At 38.0% G+C, this 13,452-nt stretch overlaps 1 protein-coding gene across 5 annotated transcripts in view; it reads right to left on the bottom strand.

Moving 5' to 3' along the window:
- Positions 1-11,425, bottom strand: part of LOC143041144 (lysoplasmalogenase TMEM86A-like) — a 51,431-nt gene extending 40,006 nt beyond the window's left edge. The window contains exon 1 of one of the 5 annotated variants that reach the window (XM_076212927.1): positions 11,270-11,425. In XM_076212927.1, the coding sequence (XP_076069042.1) occupies positions 11,270-11,290 (21 nt within the window). In that variant the 5' untranslated portion in view covers positions 11,291-11,425. Of the gene's footprint in view, positions 1-4,714; positions 4,839-7,342; positions 7,391-10,821; positions 10,852-11,269 lie in introns of those variants that run through there. The other 4 variants (XM_076212929.1, XM_076212926.1, XM_076212925.1 and 1 more) reach the window with 4 other exon arrangements.
- Between the last annotated feature and the right edge of the window lie 2,027 nt (positions 11,426-13,452).

Below are 13,452 nucleotides of genomic sequence, written 5' to 3'. Positions count from 1 at the left end.
AGAGCGATGAAATAAGAAACAAGGGAAGAAATAAGCATAATCATGGATATATATAATTTCAATAAGCCGTTTGTTCAATCGAGTCGTCGCTGGATGTGATAACGGGTTCGCCGAGGGCAACTTGACTTGCATGGCTGCAATCACACACCAGGATCAGTGAACGCGCAAAATTCTTCCCCAGTGGGTCCCTTCCCCAACTTTAGTTCCTTCCCAACTGCACCCCTACAATCGCCTTGTTTATTTAACGTTCTAGCAGTGTAATTGTCCTTGTATTCTACGTGCCGTGATTATTATTTTTTTGTAATTTAAAGTAAAATTAGGTAAATGCAAGGGGTTCCGACATCTATTCATGCAGTGCAGTCAGTGGGGAGGTGCGTTGTGGTTTGGCGTATACTTAGTTTCCAGTTTTTTAATTATATTTCTATTTTGCATACTCACCCTCTGCATTAATGAATACGTTTATCACTACTATTCTAAATTTTATTTCTGAGCTTAATTTTCTATTGCATGCGGTCTTATAAAATACTTTTCAAATAACTAATTAAAATCACTGATGATGGCAAGGCGACTGCAGGATTCCTTCACTCTGTTCACCATACTCGTACACCCCAATCGGTTCTGATGGCTGTCGCCATGAGATTTTTATCACATTTTTAGCATCCCTCTGTTTGATAGAGATGAGGAGACTTATTGATATATAACATAGCTACTTTTCTTTATTTGAGCAGGGCGTCTAAGAATAAATCGTTTAACCACTACAATGCCACACATTACGTAAAATGGAGAGTAGCATGTTTAAATAAGAATCATTATATCGTTATCCATCCTATTCCATTCTTATCACACAAGGATGATGCAGGAAGTCATCACATTAAGACAGGAGGGCAGTACTGGTAGTAATGATTTTGAATTGGACAATTTAGATCAAAGAAGGAAACAGGCAAGAGCTGGTTTAACAACGGTGATTAACGCATAGATTGGACTTAGTAACCCGTAATGAGAGTACTACTAAAAGTATTGGTCGTCTTAAAAGATGAGATAACTATAGGGATGGGAATGATAGGTGGTAATGGACATGGAACGGCCTAGTGTACTGTGGGCCTTGTGTGTAATCTCCCCCATTCTGTAAACAGGGTCATACTCATCCCTCATCTTTGTGTACCTTCTTGCTTTAGAATCCCCTCTTATACACACTCCTAATACAATACACTAAGGTCACAAAGTTCCTCTTCACTACAAGTTTTTCCACCATTATCCCACAATCTCACCAAGGTGCCGTGTCCACTTGGACGTTGGGCACCATGGAGCTCCATTCCTGTCTGCACAATATAACTCCAATATAAACATAGTAATCACTGTTGTCTTGGAATTTGTATAGAAAGTCTGGACTATCAGTCTGATCTTATATACCAAGGTCGTCTTCCGGTTTTACGAGAAGTGGCCAAGTCAACGGCATGCACCCACTCCCACCCACCATCCCTTCTCATCTCATCTTAGCTCCTCGTGGATGAAGAGTCATCCAAACAGCCTTCAAGAACCACAAGTCCATATGGGCTGATTGCACATACCGTACATCTATCTATACACCAGGGACATACTGTTCAGGTAGGCAGAGAAAAGAATGTTTTTTCTGTACAAATAAGCTGATATAATTAGCAAACAAACTTTCTTATTATTCCTGTCCTTCCACCTCATGAAATCACCAACTGCCTACTCCGAGGAATCACTGACAGTACATACCTCCTCTTTACAAGGCCTCTTTCTCCTTATAATTATGGAAGGAAGGCAGAAAGCCAGCCAAGGCATGTACCCGCCCCCACCACCCCAGTCTCCTGCCCAGGGATGACCCATGGTTATTAAGTCTCACTATATTCTTTATATTCCTGTGACACACTGAACAATTCATATATTATAATCTAGATTTATGCCATGAAATTCAACATGTTCCCCTTCTTTTAAAATCAAGATATCTGGAATGAGACTAGACACCAAGGCTACACTGGGTGCAGATGATTTAAGAACACAAAACTGGAGAAGAGTGCAAGAGACCAGAAGGCTTCCAATAGGCAGTCCCATGTCTTACCACCTGTCATCCCTATCCATAAAGTTATCTCATCTTCTATTAAAACAACCAACTATAGTTTCAGTATTTTTTTCCATGGTTACTAAGTCTATTCCATTTCACCACTTTTTTGGAAAACCAATTCTTGTCTATTTCCCTCATATTACACGACTGCAATTAGTTTGGGTAGAATATTGTATAATTCTAAACCTTAGATTTAGAAATGAGCTACATTTTAACAAGAATTTGCTCACTAAGTTGGGGAACGGGTGATCTGTACACTGGATATACATTCAATATCTATTGACGATTGATTCAGTCTAATGTCACAAAGCTCCCTGTATCAGGAGGCTAGTATGGTGTCCCTTATAGGGGAATTTGTATCGTAAAATTTAACGAACCATGCCTTTGGTCCAACTTGGCAGTGGCAGTGTTTGAACCATCACCTGAACCTCTGCTGCAAGTACCGACGCCCTAACCCACTTGGCTAGCGAGCATTCAAAAAATAAAATAAACATGCCATTTGGTAATTGCTCTTCATTATATTTATGAATTTACTTTTTCACCCCTATTGCATAACTTATATGGCTGAGTAATGCCACAATTTTCTTCTACTGTATGGACAGCATAATTTTTTGTACTCAATATTTTTGGGACCTTATGAACAGGAATCAAAATGTCTTTTATGATTGGAAAGCTTAGATGGGCATGGCATGGAAGAGAACGGGACCCAAAGAATGGTGATGAATGCACATATGGAAGGGAGAAGACCAAGAGGAAGACCTCGAAGTAGGTGGATTGATGGCATGAAGGAGAAGAGGAGAAATGTGACACTACAGATAACTGGATGGAACATGCATGAAACAAGAAGATGATGGAGAGGCTGGAAATTGGCGGATATGGATCTGCACGAGGTCCAAGATCCACAGGAATTAATAAGATTGGAATGTAACCTTCACCCAAGATTGCTGACCACTTTAAACTTCTATTTTCCCTCCTCAATGCTACCTTCCATCTATATACAACCTCCACCCACTGATCTTTAACCTTTCTCTACAAGATCACTCAGTAGTGGCAGACTGTGTCTAAAAATTCTTTCAGGAAAACTTGAAAACAGGCCCAATCAAAAGGGCCCCCTTCATTCCAAAAAATAGTCAAATGAACCAAATAATAGATTTAGGCAATTAAAATGTTACATCCATTCAATATTGTTGGATTTATGTTAATGTGCATGCAATACAAATGCTAAAAAATATAAATAATCTCAGAATCTACACAATATTCTATATATACATTTTTCACAATTCTTTCTAAAATGGGCCAGTTTGCCACTGCTCTACTGAAATTACAGAATTGATAAATCATGCCACTACAGTATCTTCAAAAGTACTGTATATTGATATCCAATTTGTAAACTCAGATGCAGGTCTGCCTATTATAGTTTTTATCATTATTGCTGAACTTAACATTTCACACTTCTTGGATGTAAATGCATTTGCAAGACCAAATATTATTCTACTATAGTACTCAACTGCAGGGATGGAAAAGGAAATGGCAGACAGGGCTGATGAAAGAGTATTGGGCTCATTTAGACACATGGAAAGAATGAGGGAAGAAAGAGGCGTGGAGGGCTGAGGTGGATGGAGGGAACAACCACCTTGGTTATCCCCTCAAGTTCACTCCAGATGGCCATGGGTGAGATGGATGGATGGGGTGAAAAGGGCTTTGAGCAAGAAGGGAACAGGAACAGTATATAGATAGATAGTAATTAATATCTAATTTACTCCTTCCTTTAGCTTATTCCTTACTATAAACTACAGTAATTAGCAGTGCAGCTCTAACGAAGGCCACCAAAGCACAATTCTGAAACCTTTTATCATTCAATCTATTCCAGAATATATCTACATTATTCACATGCATACAAAAATTATTCCTCTTCTACAACCTCTATGTAAAGTGCTAAACTGGACTTAGATAGTCATAACAAAAATTAACCGAATATATTGACAGCTCCAGCACCCAAAACACTACAATGCTGACAAGAACAAAAATATAAAAGAGATGCAAACAGCAACAGATTTGGCGGCTAGCATGCTCTTGCATTTGCCACTTTGTTCAAGTAGAAAAGACTCCACTTACATTACTTTAGACTTCCATAAGAACATCTCAACAATGTGTCTAACATTCATATAGGTTTAACCTCTCTTAGTTTGTTATTCAGCTTTTCACTATAAGACATTTCTTAATTTGGAAAACAAAAGATCATAACTGAAGTCATTTCTACTCAAATGAAGTAGCATGCTAGCGAGGAATGCCTAATGGGCCACCACCTTTACTGGTCCTTGCAGAGCTACTTACAAACTGGAGAGGGATTGAAACAGTGGAAACAGTTAAGAACTAGTGACTTAATCTCAGTGTATGAGATCTCAATACTGAGAAGTAAATTGAATTGAGATAGGACTCCACATATCTATCAAAGGCATTTTTTTAAATTGTCAATTGTATTTGAACTTACAACATGAACAGGTATTTTGTTCCAAACATTTACAGCAATATATATATATATATATATATATATATATATGCACTGGTGTTTGAGCTCTTACAGACTGTTTTGTAACATCTCCATTTGTCTATAGTAGCTTTTTGTACCTTTTTTGCTTGGTAATTACCATCCACAGTGGCCTTGATGTGGATGTACTGGTCTTGGTGCATTACTTCTGACCCAGGGGGTCAGTGGGTGGAAGAAAGGGATGATCCATCATCCACAAGGAGCCTATGAGAGGATGGAAAGAGTCCTGAATGGGAGTGGGTTCAGGCTCTGCGACTTGGCCAAAGGGGAAAAAGCTCTTGGTACAGAGATAGCTAAAATTACCATTTAAGAAAGTGATTCAGGAGGTACATACACGGTTATGATCTGCAACTACCACATACTATTCAGAAAATTTTCAGCTGCAATCACCAATATCAATATCTTGATTTTTTTAACACCATGTACTTATTACCGATTGCTGATGAAAGAGTATTGGGCTCATTTAGACTTTAATATAAATATCTTGTTAAATGTCACTCTAAAGTGTAATCTTTCTTTTTTATATTCTATTAGCCATCAAGTTCTCAAGTTGCAGTCAATATTCCATACTGTTATTATTTGAGGCTAGGTAGGATACATTAGAGTAGGCAACAGCACCCAATAAATGTTGCTCCATTCCTGTACACTATAAGTAAATACAGAGGGTAGTTACATATTAATGATCCATGGTGCAGCAGCAAGGCAGTAGCATTACAAAAACACCCAAATGTAAACAGGACCTACATCAATGTTGCCTAAACTTCTCAACCTAAACCTAGCGGTACATCCCAAAGACCAGGACCAGGACATCCAAGATTATAAAAAAGAAACAACATGTGAAGACTGAGCCTTTATTAGTGTAACATTTTGCTTATTACAGCTTTATCAAGTACATCAAGAACTTGACAATTTTGCAACAAGTAAAATGCTGTACTAATACAAGCTTCATCCTTACGTGGTGTTTCTTTTGAGACTTGTCGGCAACTGACAATTACACATAAATTCAAGAACTTTTAGTTACACAGCTCCCACTATTTTCCTGTGTTATTTCAAACAATAGCTGACAGTTAGCATGTGCTCTCCACCTTCTCATATCAACTGATGACACAGAAACAAATCTGTAACACCTACACAACAATACAATGAAATAATTCAACCAATTGCACCAGTTTTCCTCTCCAAGAGACCCAAAAACCTCAAGAAACTAGCTATAAAAACAAAAACAAACATCAATAACCATGCACACCAACACCACATTATACACAGTAAGGGATTTGTGAGAAAACATCATTCCAGCCATAGCATTCCTCGGGGAGTCGAGGCTACTTGGGCAGACAGTCTAGGGAACAAAGACAACAACAATAATCATTGTTCCCTTGAATTTCATTGTCTGCAAACTCAAAGCTCAATAATGGATGACAATAGTCCTTGGGGACTCTCTCATAATAATTTTTGGAAGAAGCCTTAGATTGTTGTTTATGTTGTATTATTGTGGTACTTTCTATGTCAGTGACATGTAACAATAGGAGGAAAACCGTTGCCAGTGGTAAGATCAATGGCTCAGCGAGCTGATGCATTACTACTTGTGGTAGAGGCCAAGGTGACAGCAAAACAAACCCCGCAGCCAGCATTGGACCAATTAAATTCCATGCTCCAAAGTTATGGAGAACATCACTCTGGCAGAGCAGGACTTGTTAAAGATAAGTAGGATGTGATGCATCTTGCAGCATTACTTCAGACCTGGGTGGTGGGCAGGAGACAGGGATGACCCTTCATCCATGAGGAGCTAAGAGGAGAGGGAAGCAAAGGTGGTGAATGGGAGTGGAATGGATGGGAGTGGGTGCGTGCCTTTGACTTGGCTACCTCCCTTATAAGGAAGAAAAAAAAAAGTGTGTGTATGTATGTATGTATATATATATATATATATATATATATATATATATATATATATATATATATATATATATATATATACATGATGGAAAGAATATAATACATGTTCCAATGCTGCCGTGCACATGAGTGTTTTGATAGCAGTAAGATGCTTGTGTCGTGTACCATCAATTGAACACCTGTGATTCATTTTCTGGCTGCTGACAGCCACTGAAGGGTTGTGCAGTACCTCAGTAGATACTGTGCCAAACTTCCAACCAGGTGGTCATGAGTTTGATTCCTGGGATGCGCTATGGGCTTCCTGTGTTGGTTCCTGACAGCCCTGGCCAGACAGGATGTAACCCAAATATCAGACCAAAAAAACTGCGGCTTACAGCAACTGACTGGGAGTAGGAGGGTGATTTTTTTTAATTGCCACTGAATAGTGACAATCGAAACTGCTCCAGCCATTAAACCTGATGAATTTTTGTTTTCTCTGCTTCGTTTGCATTTGAGGCATAATCTGATTGTACAGATACCATTTGTATGTCACCTCAGTACTGGCTAATGACCTAACCAGAGGCAAGCTTCCATGGTTCTTGAATGACTTGGAAGTGTTTTAAACTCTGGACTTATGTCTGTAAATTCTTACTTTAGAATGGGATTGTTTATCAATTTGCACATGTACATGTTTGTATGAAAGGGTAAGTTCTGAAATATTATTTTCATAAAAACACAAAATCAAGAAAACAAAACTCCGATAATTCTTGGACAAATTCCACAAATTCAAATTTCACAGATACACAATATACCCAACAAGAGTAAACGGTACTTGCCCCATGTAACCAAAGTGGCTCCCAGGGACTCATGCCAACCGCAAGGATGGGAAGGACGTCTTGTGACGATTTGGCCCCCAACTCCTTCCATGCTGGGGATATCCAGGATGTAACACTTCATCCCACACAAACCATGATGGAAGATTGCATTGTACACAATTAAACAACCCAACACTACTCTACAGGAGATTTGTGAGAAAACCCCATTCAAGCCATGACATTCCTCAGGGAGTCAGGACTGCTTGGAACATTATTGTGCACGTCTTGAGCAACCTTGTGCCTTGCAAGATTCTGATGCAACATACAAATAATCCTTCTACTCTGTCCATTACATGGATATACTGTACAGTACTACTACTACAACAACAACAACAACAACAACAACAACAACAACAAAAAACTGGATCCAAAGACAAATCTAAAAATAGGTTTGCTAAATCATCTACACTGAATGCTAAGAACTACTCGCAGAGTTCTGCTGGATTTTTCCCCCCCAAGACAAAATAAGGTCATATAACTTGGGAATAGGCCCAGGATATGTTTAGGGGTCTGCAAGAACTGCTCTACATCCATGTCGTCCACCCTGGGTAGTTCTTGGAATGAACAAAATCTGCAGCAAACAATCAACCACAGCCTTAGAGCTACAGTTGTTCTGTTGTCATTCAGCTACTTAAGACGCTCAAGATATTGATATGATCAAGAACTAGAATTTGTGAAGCATGCAAAGGAACGGAGAAAGAAACCAATGAATATTGTAAAGAAAATTAAATGCACAAACAAAACCCTAAAAAGAATACTCAGAGCCTTGGCAGAGATTGGCAAAAATAAACAGGAGCTTGAGTTTTGGTGAGCATCACTCACTGCACCCCATCTCCTATTTTTTTCATATTCCAAAAAAAATGACCATTCATCCTGTGATGGATAGGATACTTGAGCTGATCATCTTCCCACCAAGTTTCTTGAAAGGCTCCATCCACCCAAAGTCGTCCATCAGCTCCAAAGGAAAGGGATTTGGGTTCCGGGCCAGGCCCAAAACTAATGTAAAGCAAGGTTTACATGCTATGATAAATTGTAGCGATTTATTGTAATGAAAAGGTTGTTACAATTTGTCATTACGTGTAAACAGGAGATTGTAGCGATAAATCGCTACGATCTCCTGTTTACACGTAATGACAAATTGTAACAACCTTTTCATTACAATAAATCGCTACAATTTATCGTAGCGTGTAAACCTTGCTTAAGTCTTGATGGGGAATGCTATGAATGCAGAGGTCCAACTGGCAATCTGGACCTAGGTCATTAGACCTGTGTCCAGTGGTTGTATTACTTACTGACAACTACAGTCCACTCCAATCAAATTCTTTTATTTTTATATCTAATATTGGCATAAATAAATTATTTGTACTATATCTCATCATATCTCTTTAAGTTTGAAAGTATTTGCCTGCAGCAATATGGAAATGATCAAGATATAGGATATGCCCCTGACAACATAAGTTAGCATAAAGTAACAAAAGGTAAAACCCCTCTCTATCATCCTCCATTCTTTTCCCCATTTTTTCACACAAGAGGAGCCAACAAACAGTGACTGGTCTCCTCTTAAGTAAAGTTCCAGTATCACGCAAACACAGAACTTACTTTGTCCAAAAGTTCCTAACCTAATATAACCAATGTAACCATCCCATATTAAAAAGATAAATAAATAAATAAAAATAAAACAAAATGCAAAAAAGAAATGTATGAAAAATGTGTATGCATGATACTGGAATAGAAACCACCTCTTATTAGCTACCAAACTAAAAACGGTCCAAAAACAATACAAATCACAGGTTAAATTTTTTCCCCAAAACTGATCAACAAAAGAGCCCAAGGATCATTGCTTTATGCTGATGACACACAGTTTTATCTAACATTAACAAACATTGTCGAAGCTGAAATTAAATTGAATGAAATGAGCGAGGTGAAAAGCTGGATGAACTCAAAGAGATTAAATCTTAATAAGAACAAGACTGAGTGTATGGTAATCGGAAAATATAGTGATCTAGTTCGTTATGACCTTACAAGTTTCAAAGTTCTTGACACTGACATGCCACTTAACAACAAAGTGAAAGACTTAGGGATTATAATTGACAAAAACTTATCTTTCTGTGACCAAGTAAATAACATAGTGAAAGTTGCAAATTACCATTTGAAAAACTTATCCTTTGTTAGAAAATACCTTGACACAGATTCAATGAAAAAGCTGATTCACAATCATGTTATCAGTAGGTTAGACTACTGGAATTCTGTTTATTATGGACTACAAAACTACCTGCTGAAGAAACTGCAAATGATAATGAATAGAGCTGCATGTTTGATAAAAAATATTCCTCGTAGAGAAAGAATCACCCCCACATTAATTGAACTACATTGGCTCCCCATAAAAGCTAGAATAGAATACAAAATATGCATACTCACTTTCCAAGCAAAAAACTAGGTAAACCAATGTACTTAAATGAGCTACTAGAAGATTATTGCAGTTATTCTGCGACATAACACTGAACACTGTTGGCTGAATGAACCAAGATATAATCAAGAAATTGGACATAGAGCCTTTAAACACTGTGCCCCTCGACTGTTTAACAAGCTACCAACCAGTGTCAAGCTGTGTGATAATATCAGTGTTTTCAAAAAGAGATTGAAAACACACCTCTTTGCTGAATGCTATGATTTGGAGACAAAAACCATCGAGAACAACTACAAATGTAGAGTTGACATCACTGGTGTGGCCTGTGGAGTCCCTTCTCTTAGGGAGATTTAGGCCAGAAGAAGACTACAGGTAACAGGTAAATGTGAGGGTATGCCTTTTTACTCAAATAAATACAAGGCAAATTTCATCCACAATCCAATAATACAACATATATCCATTTTTTCCTATGCTCCTATGAAATATACAACATGATGTCACAGCTTTATCATATGTTTAAGACATCTTGCATTGCCAATGTGATTCATTTGCACATTGTGAATACAGTTCATACTAAAATATAAATATAGTATATCATTCACAGGTATATCAGTTTTAAACCATTCATTCTGGTCAAATATCTTTGCCATTGGAGACTTACAGAATACCAAATATTTGATACTAACGTTTCTCTATCATCAGATACTAATAACCCAACATACCAGCAATATTTCCTGTAAATTCTAAGTCTACTGGTGAATAATTAATAAAAATAACCCTTCTAGTAAGACCAAATATTCTATGTAATGAAGATATTTTATTAATTAGCCTGTTACATTCTCCTTCAATATTTCTGACTAATTAATTAGAAAGTAAATTGCATCTTAAGCTATACTTCATTATCACTGAAATGTTTAACCATAACTAGTTTGCCTATAAACAACGAATGTTTTGTTGACACTAAAATGTAAACTGTTACTATAACATTGCATTTAAAAATCCTTCCACAACACAATTGCTAAAAACCACTTACTGATATAAACCGCATTTGCTGTATAAAACACGTTCACGATATACCTCCATTAATTCACGCGTTCAGTGTGTTAATTTCACGCACAAGGGCATCAGCTGGCGGTACACACAAAAGCAGCTTGGTTTTGACAACTCGTTTAGTCTTGCATTAATCAGTGCCTTTTCCAACAATAATATATATCTCATAGTTACAAATCAGCTTCATGTTTGAAAAATGCGTAACGTTTTCTACATTTACTAATTGTGAGACTTTGCATGAGGACACATGCACTAGGCTACCACCGATTCACATCCTAACAGCTGATCGAGAACAAGGGGGGCTGCCATAGCATTTGGGTTTCTTTTTGCGTTTCTCTTTTCACCACATTAGAGCGACGCTATAGTATATTATATTTTACACTGTAATACGGAAAATAATAAATTGTGTATAAACATTACTCAACACTTACAACTTGTTTCGGTGAAGACATTTTACGTAGTTTGTATCTTAGCCTCAGCCAACACAACCTTGCTCTTTCGCGTCCTCTCCCTGACTGTTTACATTCAGCTGAGAGTTGATTCGTCGTATAACGGAGGTTGGGTTATGACGTCATAGTTGGTTGCCTCAGACCAGTTCATCTATTGGGTAGAACTTATGACGTAGTTACAAGATCATGCACTACGACAATTAGGATTGGGCGATGGTGTTGGCGCAATCTACGACACAACCTAAACTACAGTGCCTTTCACTCACCCTCCGAAAGGAGAAAAGACGATACAACAATTACAGCACAGAAATTGTGATCATTTAGATATTCTATTAGCAAGAAACGTATAAATGTTCGACAATTATCTCAAGGACAAATGCAATTTCTGTCAGCACATGAATGCAAAGCCAACATATATATATTAATACATTTTAGATTCTACGCATAACTGTCAGTAATGCCTTGTAGAGACGTAAGAGAAGGTAAGATGTCATTTACCACCGGGATGGTCAGGGCTTACGAAGCGTTATCCAGAATCCAGATTGGCGCGTCCTGCTGAACTAAACGTGCCAGATACCTCCGTATATATAATTTTGCAGAAGAAACAACTGGAGAATCATGGGCCCTGCATATGCAATATTTTCTAATACTTTGATTTCAGTAATTATGGAAATCTAAATATCTCTTTGACCACACAAAACTCAAATATACAATATTCAAGAGAAAAAGTATTACACGCCGCAACTGAACAAAAATGGAAACGATAGATAAAAATTGAGACTGAATGTCATGAGTGTTTAATAAAAGATAATCCGTATTCTTGTCAACAGTTGCTGATTATTATATACTGCTACAATAGACATTGTTGTCGTTTACAATAAAGTGCTAGAAATATGGATGAGAACCTTTTACGTTGGGCAAAATGCATTTGTGGCCAGAAAGATATTGAGGCTAAAGAGGTGGGAAAAGACCTGCGGGTGAATACGAGCAATGATGCCACTTTCTCACACCACATCACAAAAATAACAGGAAAAGTACGGCAGCTATCGGGCTGGACCAAAAGGACTTTCCACGCAAACAGTGAGGAGTGTATGATAACCCAATGGAAATCATTGGTGCAAACCATCTTGAATACTGCTGAATCTGTACTCCCTCCAGGGTTGGAGAAAGGTACATCATTAATTATACCTGGAAGATTTTTTCCTAATGCATCACCTCTAGAGGAGGGGGGTTGTATTATGTCAAGACCACCCCTGGAATATTTCTAAGAATTAGGACCTTGACGCATCATCTTCACTCTTCGACTGCATCCCGGCAAACCTCAAAAATGCTCTCCTACATCTTACTGCAGACTGAGCCACGGAGGGATGATGTGACAGCTGGCTGCACTCGGCGACAGAAAAGGGCGGAATAACGCTTCAGGAGCCGTACGAACAATTTATTTGTTGCTACTTTGGTATGCGATCTCCGTGTCATGAAATTACTTTGGTAAGCAATCTACAGTTTATGTTGTGATCTATAAGAAATCTTACACGTAGATCAAGCTGGCCATGTAGATGGCGTACCAAACCATATTATAATTATATAATTTATGTCTTCTTTCTCAACATTAGTTCTCATGCAAAATAGATTTATTAACATCAGGTGGTGGTATTTACGCATGTCGACAACCCTGGCAGCGCGGAGAGGTAGCTAGGTCTCCCAAATGCCCACAGCTCATTCTGTTCACCATTATATATAGAAGACTTGCGTTCCGTAACTAAAGAATCCTTGAGATATCACCTTAAGAGTTTTACAAAGAGATCACAGACGAGACGAAGCCGGTTGCATTTATATGACGAAATGTCTTATTAGATGAAGATGATGTTGTACCGTGTCATCGCTGCGGTGGAAAGATGAAGGAAACCCGATCAGAAGGAAGAAATGGTGATATCCAACCGATTCTAAAGCTGCAAGGCTACAGGTTGCCAAGGGTTGTTTTTTATCCGCAGCGTATTTTTCTTCCACTTACATTTTACTGATAACAAAGTAGTTTGCAAGATTCCTCTGCACCAAAATCTAAATTATTTTATCTTATCATTATTATTATCTATTCAAGATATTCCGAGGGATACGTTGCATGAATTGACAAATACAGGTACCCTGGAGCAATTTGTGACTGATCA

The sequence above is a fragment of the Oratosquilla oratoria genome, chromosome 30 (assembly GCF_046742065.1).
Source record: "Oratosquilla oratoria isolate Oo_2021 chromosome 30, ASM4674206v1, whole genome shotgun sequence".
NCBI lineage: Eukaryota > Metazoa > Arthropoda > Malacostraca > Stomatopoda > Squillidae > Oratosquilla > Oratosquilla oratoria.
The sequence above is the reverse complement of the archived record's forward strand: the minus strand, read 5'-3'. Positions and strand labels throughout refer to the sequence as shown.